An 11,676-nucleotide genomic window follows, 5' to 3' on the forward strand; every position below is an offset into this window, starting at 1 on the left:
GCAAAGACAATCAGGAAGCCATGGTTTTCCAATCATCTTTGTTTTACTTGTTTGTTTGTTTTCTTAATAAGAATCCAAAGATCCCGTTTTACTTGGGAAGTGTTAATGGAGCTGAAGCACAACTCTGCAGTTGTGATGTTTTGGTGCATATAGAATTGTCATTAGTTTCTATCACAGTAGAAGCGATAGCACGGTACGGGGAAGCTCATCAGAGGCTCAAAAACTGAAAAACAGTTTCAAATCAAAGAGAACCTGGAGCTTAAGACTCTGCCATAACAGAATGTTATGTAAGATAAGGATAATCTGCTTTCTGCTGAACTCTTGGGTATGTAGAACACTTGAGGTTGAGGGGTCTGAAACAGCTTCTAGTAATAGAAGTCAGAAGAGAGGGAAAGACATCTGACATAAGGGAAATAGGAATTATTAATCAAATAAACTGATAATTTAGAATGTTTAGAGATAAAAATCATATAAACATGCTACTTAAAAATAATAATTAAAAAAAAAAAAACCCTTGAATCATGTTTCATGTAGTATTAGGTTATTCATTTCATCTATTAGAAAGGCTGGGTTACCGGAGAGTTCACAATTGCAAACTCACCACGGGATCGGGAAATCAGCATTTTATCACTCCAGCAGTCACAAGATACGAGATTACTTTTTCTGTTTATAACACTTGGGCCGATCACAACCGTTGGATTAGAAGAGGCCATGTTATAAATATGATGGGACATAAAAAAATCCTAATGACTCTTAAGGAATTGATAATTCAGAATTGTGGGAGGATAACAAAGAAAGGAAGAGATACACTCTTCTCCATTAAGGTTTCACTATTGAAGGAGCTTCTTTCATCGGATGGTGATGGAAATAATTGTTACTTTCCGTTGGAAGATTTGCCTTTATGAATCTCAAGATAACCCTAACCCTTCTTTGTTAAGATAACCCTAACCCTTCTTTATTAATTTAATGGTAAATATCTTAACGCATACAAAGAGGCGTTCCCAAACAATCAAATTTTGATTTGCCATTCCTCATCACCAATAGGCAGGAAATCTTAGGGAAATTATTTGACGTCTCTATTAAGTTCTTTGAAATTTGGTTAGTTACCTTGGTTTCTAATGGTTCCTCACATAGTTTCTGAGTTGTGCCCATCCAAGATAATTTAATCTTTAGAACCGTTTGATGGGTTTCTAGAAGACAGTGAACATAGGTCCCGGGGATTTATTTCACTGTATCAGTGCATTATCGATCACCACCAATATCGATATCGATAATTACGGCCCTATCGGGCCGGATCAGATTATTTTGCTTCCCAAGATTTCGATATCATTTTTTTTTTTCTTTCTTGGTATGCCCTCTACGTTTTGTAAACCATTTAATATCGATACCGATCCGATACCGATTCCTAAAACCTTCACTGGTGACTACATTTGGTAAGTAATAATCAAACATTTCTCAGATGTATTGGAATTAAAAAACTGAAAAAATAAATAAAACAATAAAGAAAGAACAGAAACAAACATGAATTAGAAACCATATAGCAGAACAAACATTCTCCAGCAAAACATATGAGGAAGTGATATACATCAGAGGTTAAGAGCCCTTGCTCCCAACAAAACTATAGTTTCCCAAGTTCAGTAAAGAACCAACTTCAAGGCAAGGCACTATAACATTTTTAGTACAATAAAACTTGCCACATACAATGAGAATGTTACATGAATTATCCATTGTGTCAACCACCAACACCATTGGTCTAATCCTCTTACTAATGAAAGAAAAAAAAAAAAAAAAAAAAAAAAAGAACTTCATAACTGGGGTTTTAATTTCTCCCTATTGGAATATCATCTCTACATTGGTCATTGTTTGAAGTCCCCAAGCTAGATTGGAATGGAAGGGGAAGAGAAAAATCTCAAGAAGGTGATGGCCAGTCCTTTCGGATTTCGAAACTGTAATTGATGTTCAAATAGCACTTGCCATCATCATCTACAAGCTGAACACAGAGGAAAAGAAAAAAGAAAATAATAATAATAATAATAAAGCAAATGAATCAGATGAGCTTCCAGAGATAAACTGGTACACAGAATATATATATATATATATAGCTTACTGGGCCTGTATATTTACCTTGGTTCTTGCAGAGTAGGAACCCCTTGCAAAAATACCAGAAGGGGTTGTATCTTCTTCCAATTCATAAGTGTAAGGCTCCTGCTGAGGACTAAATGTTCCCAGCATTACCTTTCTATTATCAACTGCCATGAATTAATTTAATAAGAAACCAGAAGGGTAAATTGTTTAGAAAGAAAGCAACTGACAGAAGGGGGGAAAAAAAAACAATCAAGGAATGAGGAATTTTAGTTTTACCTCTCATCCCAGTCTTCCACACAGTATTAGTATATTTAAGACCAGAAACAATGTTGTTGGAGACGACAAAGGAGAATTTAAGACGATAGCGGGATTCCTCCTTGAGAGCAAAAGCATGGCCCTTTGAATTGGGAACAAATGGAATTGGCAACACTAGATTCGGCCGGTCTGGAGACAGGATGGTGAGGCTCAGTACCTGTACTTCTGGTTCTGCATTCTCTGTTTCCATTTTCAACCAAAAAAAAAGGGGGTAAATCAAATTTTTAGAATGGAAACATGGTAAGAAAAAAACAGAGTTGTATCTAATATAAATAGCCAATGTCAGAAGTTGAATTTCTGTTGAATTGGGTTCTTGAATAAAACATCAAACCCATTAAAATTCACAAATGGGATCATGATTTATGTACAGAACAAAAAAAAAAAAGTGTAAAAGAATCAATTTTTAAGAATTGAAACACAGTAAGAAAAACAAAGTTCTTTCTAATATAGATAGCCAGTGTCCAAGTTGATTTCTTGGTGAATTGGGTTCTTGAATAAAACATCAAGCCCATTAAAATTCATAAATGGGTTCTTGAATAAAACATCAAGCCCATTAAAATTCATAAATGGGTTCTTGAATAAAACATCAAGCCCAATAAAATTCATAAATGGGTTCTTGAAAAAAACATCAAACCTATCAAAATTCAGAAATGGGTTCTTGATCTATGTACAGAACAAATCTCCCTCCCACTCTTCAGGGGATAGATAGAAAAGAACTTTCTAGAGCAATGTACCTCCAACAGCATCGATATCTACACTTCCAAGAAGTTGTTCTTTCCATCTCCTCAGGCTCTCATCATCCTAAATTTTGTTTGCATAATCAAAGAACACACATTTGAACAATCAAAACAGGAAAGCAGAAATCAAAAGAAGAAAAAGAACGAAATTGGAGAACAAAATTTTTGTGTTTTTTCTTTTAGAAAAGTAAAAAAGAGTTTTATAAGACCTTATCTTTCTCGAGCTGTTCTTTGAGGGAGCATTGGGGACCAAGATCTAATTCTTCTTTCTCTACTTTAGACTTGGCATCATCATCATCATCATCATCAGCATCATCTTCATCATCATCTTCTGGGTCATCATCATCTCCATTCTCTGTAGAACAATTAGAAGCACTGCTGTTTTCTCTTCTAAGTTTCTCTGCATTTTCTTCACTTTCAGGGACCTCCCTCTGTTTGGGGCCACTGTTGTCGTTGTTGCTTTTCTCTTCTTTCTTCTCCATTCCAGCAGTATTGAAGGGAATGGCCTTGAAGCCAGACAAAGTTTCCATAACCGCCGACATTTTCCTAAAAAACGACCAAAGGAGGGAAGTTTAGAAGAAGATCTGGTCTTCGTTCAAAGTCTTGGAACCTTGATTTACGCTATACTAAGAGAATTTTCTCTAAACTTGGCGGGTTTTTCTCTTCAAATTGAGAAGAGAAAGAGACGGCCAGATGGGTTTTGGTTGATTTTGGAATTTGGAGAGTGAGAGAGAGTGTTAGAATGGAGGACCTTATCTGGAGGGAAGAGCAGTTGGAAGATTTCCGAAGAAAGTGAAACAAAGGAGAAACTGCTAAATTTGGGGCAGGTGATGGGCAGTTAGCTTTGTCTGTCATTTGGATTGTTTATTGGTAATTTTTGGTAATCAAACTCAACAAAAGAACGATCTTACGTGAGGTTGGACTTGGTGCCGTTGGATTGGTGGTTCCATCATGGGTTCTAATCAAACGGCTTTAGAGGATGATCTCATATGAGATTCAGTTCTTGGAATTTGAAAGTCATTTCAGGATTCAGTTTATTGACCGTTACAAATCACATTCTGGTTGTTACTATCCGTTGGTCCTGCATGGAGCCAACCATTTATTTTACGAAGGAATCTTATGAGTATTTTGCAAGGCCAAATGTTCTCTGTGTCAGGGGCAGACTGCGCCCAGACACATAGGGTGGGCAAAATGATCACCCTGCACCCTTGAATGACAGGAATACTCAACCCATGTGTTTAGGCGAACGTTGCACTGCGGCACAGAGAACATCAGCCCATTTTGTAAATAAGATTAGGGAAGAAGATCTCTACCATGCTGTGTAGACCTTGTATAAAGTACGTGGGCCAATGAGAGTGCATGCAAAGGCATCAACATGAATGAGATTTTTTTATTTAAAGAGATGGAATAGTCATTTTGCTCAATTTGATGTTTGGACACAGGTTACACAGCGTGGCAGGGATCTTTTTTCCCATAAGATTATAATGCACTTTGGAAAAAGGTTAGTTATGTAAATACCTTTGATATAAGTTCCTTAATCGATGATTGGATTCTATTAAAAAATTGTTTTACATAAATAGAAAAAAAAAATTCTTCTTACACTACATGACTCTCTCTCCTCTGGGTTGGGAAAAAAAATTCTTCTTTCATCATGATGCTGAATGATGAGGATATTAGTTTATTAATAGTTGAAATATGCAACATTCATCAAGAAGTGAAAGATAAACATTTTATAACTTTTAATATATTATTAAAATAAAATCATGAAAATTTTACTTTCCATCCATCTTCCAAAAGAAATATTTTCATTATAAAGAAAAAATAATTCTAAAAATTATAAAATTATATACTTGGTTCATAAAGTTTAAAAAAAGGATGACATAGTATGTTCTATTTAATATTATTAGTGAAAAAAATATCTACTGGGTGGTGTTTTCGACACCCTCTCACATGGCACTATGAGATGATGCCTCTACTCTTGTGTAGATACTCAATCGTATTCACCCATTAGCCCAGACGTTTGTGTAGAGACCATGCGACCAAGTAGAGATCTCTTGCTTTTAATATAATGTCTGAAAGTTTTAATTCAACAATAAACTTTTAGATATTTAAGATTATTTTAGAAAGAAAAATCTTTGACAGACCTTTCATATAAAAAACCCAGGCACACACAAAATAATGGTTTATGAAGTTTATAAAGACCCCTTAACTCTTGGTTCTTATTTATTAATTTGATAAATAAATAATCGATTTTGTTTCAGCAAGTAGGTTTGTATTTGATATCTGATTAATGGGTTAATGTTTTTTTTCACTAGCTTAAAGACTAATTTTACCCTTACCACATCCACATGCTTCATATTTCCTCCAAGGGCAAATTTGGTTAAATTTGTGCTTCTACTTGTGGGCTGCCAGAAACCAGCTTTTCAATTTAAAAAATTTATGTTCAATTAAAATGGTCAGAATCACAAGAGCAAATTTTCTAGCTTCTCGAAATTATCTGATAGCTATACGATTGTAAACCCTGTAAGCTGACTCATTAGAAACCACGTTGAAACTTACTCGAACATGCAATAAATAGCTTTCACATAAAATAGTAGTGAATTAAAGGAATTGGATCCGGTAGCGGATTGAGCTCCTCTCTAGGGAGCCCAGTACCTAGGGGGCATTCTGCCGTTGGGTTGTATCGCACACATCCCTATGTTGATTGGGTGCACACTGGGATATGTGCAACACAGCCCAGCCCTTGGATGCCCCTTTGGACACTCCTTGGACACTGAGTTCCCTGGAGAGGAGCCGAATCCATCCGAGTGCGTATCGGATTTAGATCAAATATTACATCTTTGCATTTGAATTTGAGAATATTCAAACAAATTGATATAAGAAACGTGAGATTACCTGAGATCCACAATTGTAATTCCTCCACCAGATAATAGTTATTCCTCACTAGAGTAACAAACGAGATTGAATGGTTCAAACACTTTGAATTTTCAATCTGCCACACTATCACAAACAATATTTTCACCAAAGTTGGGATTCCAAATCTTAAGCACCAAACATAAATCTCCACTCAAAAGGAGAGAGAGAGAGAGAGGATGCTGGAAAATTTGTATAGCCTCTTTTTCTCTCTTTGATTTTTATAGTAAAACCCTATTAGGGCTTGGGTGATGCGCAACGGTCAGTTTTTTAAACAGTACCTACTTTTTTACGCTTCACAATGTTCAGTTTCCTAAATTAAACCTACTACTTTGGTGAGAGATAGGGCTCCGAAATATTACACACACAATTTTGCTTCTAAAGTGGGAAGATGTAAAATCTTTTTTTAAGATGAATAAATAGGTAGAATCTAAAAAAGATATTCACCCCTTATAATTATGGCTAAGAATCTAATTTAATTAGAGTATGTCATGTTGTCATAATTAAAGAGATAACTAAACGATATCTTGTAATGAACTATAGGACATGCAACTATATACTATCAAACTCCAATTCATTGTACATATTCTTATCAGAGATTTCGTGACCATGATCAGACACACACACACCAAAAAAAATAAAATGCGATCAAATATCATTTAAATAATATGATAATAAATTTGATAATGTGAAATTTTATAAAAATACCATTGGATCTAGATTCTAGTCTGCTCGATACATTCTCTCTATTTTATATTTTTCAATCAAGGGTAGTGGATTTCATGTTGAGCATGTCTTTTGTTCACAATAGGTCTCTATGAATCCAACGCACCAATATGTAGTTTGAAGGACATCAACCTTTTAGTGTACCAAAACCTGTGATGTAAAATCGTAATGATAAAGATCTCTCAAGTCAAAGGGTCAACTGATGACGAACACAAATCTCGTCCTTATACTACAAATAGTGACAAATTCATACCAGATTTTTTTCTATACACATACATAATATATAATTAATTACATTTATGATTTGAACAATATTTCCAGTGACATACAATGTAATGACTATAAAAGGATGTTCATTTTCATCCCTAGGTGAAAACCTATTTGACTCCGTTTGTTTCAACGTAAAATTTTACTTGAAAATTTTTACGCGACAAATTTTACATGTTGAAAATTTTTCTAATGTTCGTTTTTTTTTTATCACATTTTTCAACATTTGAAATTTTACTTTTATAATTTTTGAAGTGAAAATTTTCAAGTAAAATTTTAAGCCGAAACAAACGAACCCATGGAACAAAATTCTAAACCCGTTAACTAATATAATATAAAAAAAGATAAATTATTTATTTAATTACATTCAAATTTGAATAGGACACATATTTCCAACAAGTGGTACACACAAATGTCCGAGTAGAATAAACAACCGATGTTTTTTTTCATAGATCCAAAGAAAACGGCATTGAGGTCACGGACTAACAGCTAAAAGAATAAAGAATGGAAGATGAACTTGAAGTAGTGAAATACATCCAAGAAGGTAAGTCAAATGAAAAATGGATTATTAATTTGGATATCCCTTTTCAACTTTGTTTCGCACCTTAATTCAACTTCAATACCAAAAACTGACAAATCCAAGGGTCTTTATTTCGATACCCAAGGGATTTGATTCCTTGGTTGGAAGTTGGGCCGGTTTGGTTTAGATTAATGTCCGAAACACAGTCTGATCCTAATTGACCTGTTTTGATTGGCCATCATTGATCGGGTTCAACCAGTCAAAAAAGACAATTGAAATATTCCTTTAAACGGAAAACCAAGAGACCAAGTTAACTTTTATTTTTAATTTTTTTTTTAATGATTATTCCCAAATTAAGTGGTTGGGGGATCAACATCAATGACATTGGTTTGGTTCAAACAAGGCTTAATTCTTACACCCTAAGCTAGTTAGTTAATTCATGAATGATTCTAGCTCAAATCAGGATAAACTAAAAAAATCATGAAAATTCAAGTGAACGCAACATAATTGTATAGGAATTATTAAAATAAAAAAAAATGTTCATATAAATTACGTGAACCATATGATTGAGTTGGGTCACCAAATTTGATAATAGACCTACCAAGGGTACCAAAAACCTATCTAGAGGTCAGCTTAGCAAATTACCTGTCCACGTGGCCGAAAAGTGATTGATAGAATGGATATATGGGGTTCCTAATCTAGGGGTGATGGAACATTTTTCCTTCTCCTCCTGTCCAAAATTTTGGGTGGGAATAATCTGGTCAGCATTTGAATGGGTTCAATACAAGCTTCTTTCGATCAAACCCAAATATGACTCCACCCAAAACATGACCATCCCCATGTGTGAAGTTATTTGTTAGAATTTTAAATGAATCAGAATATATGATTACAAATATTTGAGGGTTATTATTTTTTTTTTCCCTATTTTTTTTAATAAACACCTAAATAACCAATAGGTGTGTCTATTGGAAGACGAATGGTCAAAAAACATGTCTCGTGAGAAAAAACTTGATGTTTATGAAAATGTTTTTTCGGAGACATTTCTTGTTGATATCTCTCGGGTTTAGCGTATTTCACTAACAATTTTATAAGATATTCACAATTTACTTGTTTTGGTTTCTCTCTTTATTGTTTATTTCCAATTGAGTACAACTCTTGTGCTCGTAGTGGTCTAGTAAGTGAAGTGCATCATTACTAGACAGCCTCATGTTTGAGATATTGTTTTATCTAAGAGGTTGATTCATAAGAACCCAATTTGCACCATAAGGGCATCTATAGTCTTAAGAAGAGTATCCATTTGGCACGACTCAACCCTACTAATTCCTCATGTTTTTCTAGATTCGTGACGCTTTATATGGTACTTGAGACTACCGTGTTTGCTGTTTATTGTCAACGTGATCGACTAGGTTTGTCTATGATTCAGATAAGTAAGCTATCTCCTTATTACATGTATTATCATGTATGCTTTACGTGAATTTTTCCAACATTATTAAATTATTAACAACTTAATTCAAAGATAAGTTTTAGGATAATTGATTTATTTAGAAGCCCAATTTGGTCAAAGATCCGACCTTGGGAACCAAAGACAAGCTTTCCTCTTCTAATTTCATTTTATAGTTTTGATTGAGGCTCACTTTGGTATAATTCAATTTGATTTCTTGAAATAAGTCAACAAATAGATTTTTGGTAAAAAAAAAAAGTGTTGAAATTATATTGTTGCAAACACTGAAAAATTTTTCATGAATAAAAATTTATTTCGTAATTCTAATTTTTTAAAATAGATTTCATCACTTCTTGTGCCTGTATTGAACAAGCATCCAAATCTACCAACCCAATTTCATCTTTCTTCTTCCTCTACCAAACAAGCATTCAAATCTCCCAACTCAAACCAAACCAAACCAAAACATGGTAGAGAGAGAGAGAGGGGTGAGGCAGGAGACCTAAAAGCAAGGGGGTGGGGGATTACCTGCTCCGCTTCTTCTTTTGTAAAAAATCAATAGATATAAAGAGATAGTTGTATGGTTAGAATTAAATGACATGTTTATCCCTGTTGCAAACATGTGCTCATTATTAAACATTTGAGGCGCTGTTCTCTGTGCCGCAGCACAGGCTGCGGCCAGACACATGGGGGTGGGTGCACTGACCACCCTGTCTCCCTACACAGGTTGCCCATGTGTCTGGGCGCAGCCTACGCTGCGGCACAGAGAACATTCTCCCTAAACATTAAAACACAAAAATGTTTAAAGTGAATTCAGTGAATAAGTAAAATTGTTTCAGATGAAATTAATATTAATTTCAATTTATAATCCCATGAAATCATACCAAAGACCGCCTGAATCTATCTGGTAAGATTTTTTTGGTTAAAGTAGACATAGAAGAAATCATATCAGTTCATGATTTAGTCACGGATGGAAACCCCACCAGATCGTCATATGATATAAGTAGGTTGACATTTCTAAAATTTTTACAACCTAATAGTGTGATTTGTTTATGCTAATTTCCAAAAATTACTCCGTAAAGTCCCTTGGGATAATTGTTTGTACTGTGGAACCTAAACAAAAACTCTGGGTGAGTGTGCCTACTCACTATTTGGTATTTGTGGAAGAGCTGACTCCTTAATGGTTTCAAGAACTAAAGTGATTCCTCCAAACAAAATGGACAAAATGATGAGATGAACACATGGAAAGAGAAAACTTCATAATAGTGTCAAGGCATATGCATTATTATGAGCACATTCTTTCAATTATATGATTAAATACAAGTCCAATAAAGCCTTTTAGTTTTGGTTTACTGAAAGCAGGGCAAAGGTGTTGCAATCCTAGGCAGATCTGCCTAGCCCTTCTGAACCAACAAGCTCAAACCTGTCCCGGTTAATAAATGGGTCTGTTCTTGAAGTAGTTAGCCCACAAGCTTTTTTACTATGAAATGTGTTGCTGCCGAGATTCGAGAGGTGAACCTGCACATCGGAAAGTCAACAAACAAACATGGTGGAGCTAACCGAAGTGGGTTCTGGGGACTCTCTGTTGCTTAAGTCAGATCTCAAAGAAACATAAATTGCGGAACTAAGATAGAAAGAACAATAGAAAGTTCACCTTGTCTCGTTCAGTCATTGCGGCTGTATTTATGTCTCCAAGAAGGAATGTCTCAAGTCCAAGTAAGATTCAGGGCCAAGTGGTCCTGGGCATACGTCAGGTGCGCATTTCATCTGTCTATTTGAGTGCCGATCCTGTATATATCAAAATGGTTGAAGAACAATTCAGGCCAGCCTGTAAAACAGCCAAACCTACGGAATTGCTGACCCAAATGCACTTAAGTGTGTTCAGTTGCCTAATTGAGACATGTTTATTGGAGAAATTGTAGCGGACTGAAGCACAATTGGGGGAGGATTTTCAACTGAAATAGCTAGTTTTTACATGTGGACTACTCATTTGGTCATTTTGAGTGTTGAATAGGTGATGAAGAACTTGGACCAACCATATGTGATTGTTGAAGTTTCTAATAAAAAAACGTAAGCTATTAGAGAGAGAGAGAGAAGCCCAACTGGTATATGAAGTCATCCAAGGTCCCAAATTTAGTCGATATGAGATTATTCTCAACACTTCCTCTCATGTGCTGCCCGCTATTTTTGGGTGGCCGTACATGACTTTATCATAAACATAGTGGGCTATTGGCTCTAATATTGGCTCTAATACAATGTTCAAACATTTAACCAAAAAGATAACGTGGAGAGGCCCAATCAATCAAATTATATACATTTTTTCTTTTCTTGGGGCAATAAGAGTGCAAGTTTGGCCAAGCAAGGCCGAGCCCTACAAGACCATTCACTACATATTCAACTGTCAACATTACCAAATAACCCTTCCACGTGGAAAAATAAACTCATCTTAGAAAACTCTTTAGACATGCAAGTCTACAGATCCTTTTGCCTTCAGTTGCACAACTTTGTACTTTTTTTATTGAATGTTACAAGGAGGATTGAGAGAGGATACTACGTGTGGAACTGAGGCTAAAAGCTAATACCTCAGGAGGCCTAAGCACCAACCACGCTAGCCCATTCCAGCTGCGCTAGGCAGCTGTCCACGCACAACTTATTACTATGACATTTTACATGCT

The 11,676-nt window shown here is 35.3% G+C and overlaps 1 protein-coding gene across 2 annotated transcripts; it reads right to left on the reverse strand.

The window, feature by feature from the left end:
• Nucleotides 1–1,650: 1,650 nt before the first annotated feature.
• On the reverse strand, nt 1,651–6,230 carry LOC122666961 (rho GDP-dissociation inhibitor 1-like). 2 transcript variants are annotated; one of them, XM_043863095.1, is made up of 7 exons: nt 6,213–6,230; nt 3,467–3,794; nt 3,347–3,436; nt 3,135–3,201; nt 2,362–2,580; nt 2,125–2,249; nt 1,651–1,990 (listed from the first exon to the last, which is right to left on the reverse strand). In XM_043863095.1, exons 2-7 carry the CDS (start codon nt 3,677–3,679, stop codon nt 1,910–1,912), a joined length of 795 nt encoding a protein of 264 aa, XP_043719030.1. In that variant the 5' UTR covers nt 3,680–3,794; nt 6,213–6,230; the 3' UTR covers nt 1,651–1,909. The 2 variants fall into 2 exon arrangements, with proteins under 2 accessions (XP_043719030.1, XP_043719029.1); XM_043863094.1 differs by having other exon boundaries at nt 3,347–3,794.
• Between the last annotated feature and the right edge of the window lie 5,446 nt (nt 6,231–11,676).

The sequence above is a fragment of the Telopea speciosissima genome, chromosome 7, assembly GCF_018873765.1.
Source record: "Telopea speciosissima isolate NSW1024214 ecotype Mountain lineage chromosome 7, Tspe_v1, whole genome shotgun sequence".
NCBI classification, from domain to species: Eukaryota; Viridiplantae; Streptophyta; class Magnoliopsida; order Proteales; family Proteaceae; genus Telopea; species Telopea speciosissima.

Coding starts and splice junctions, on each gene's coding strand:
- LOC122666961 (XM_043863094.1), bottom strand. CDS start 3,679: ATGTCGGCGGTTATGGAAACTTTGTCTGGCTTCAAGGCCATTCCCTTC. Junction 3,202..3,346: donor AACAGCTCGAGAAAGATAAG/GTCTTATAAAAC, acceptor AACAAAATTTAG/GATGATGAGAGCCTGAGGAG. Junction 2,581..3,134: donor AGATATCGATGCTGTTGGAG/GTACATTGCTCT, acceptor AAATGGAAACAG/AGAATGCAGAACCAGAAGTA.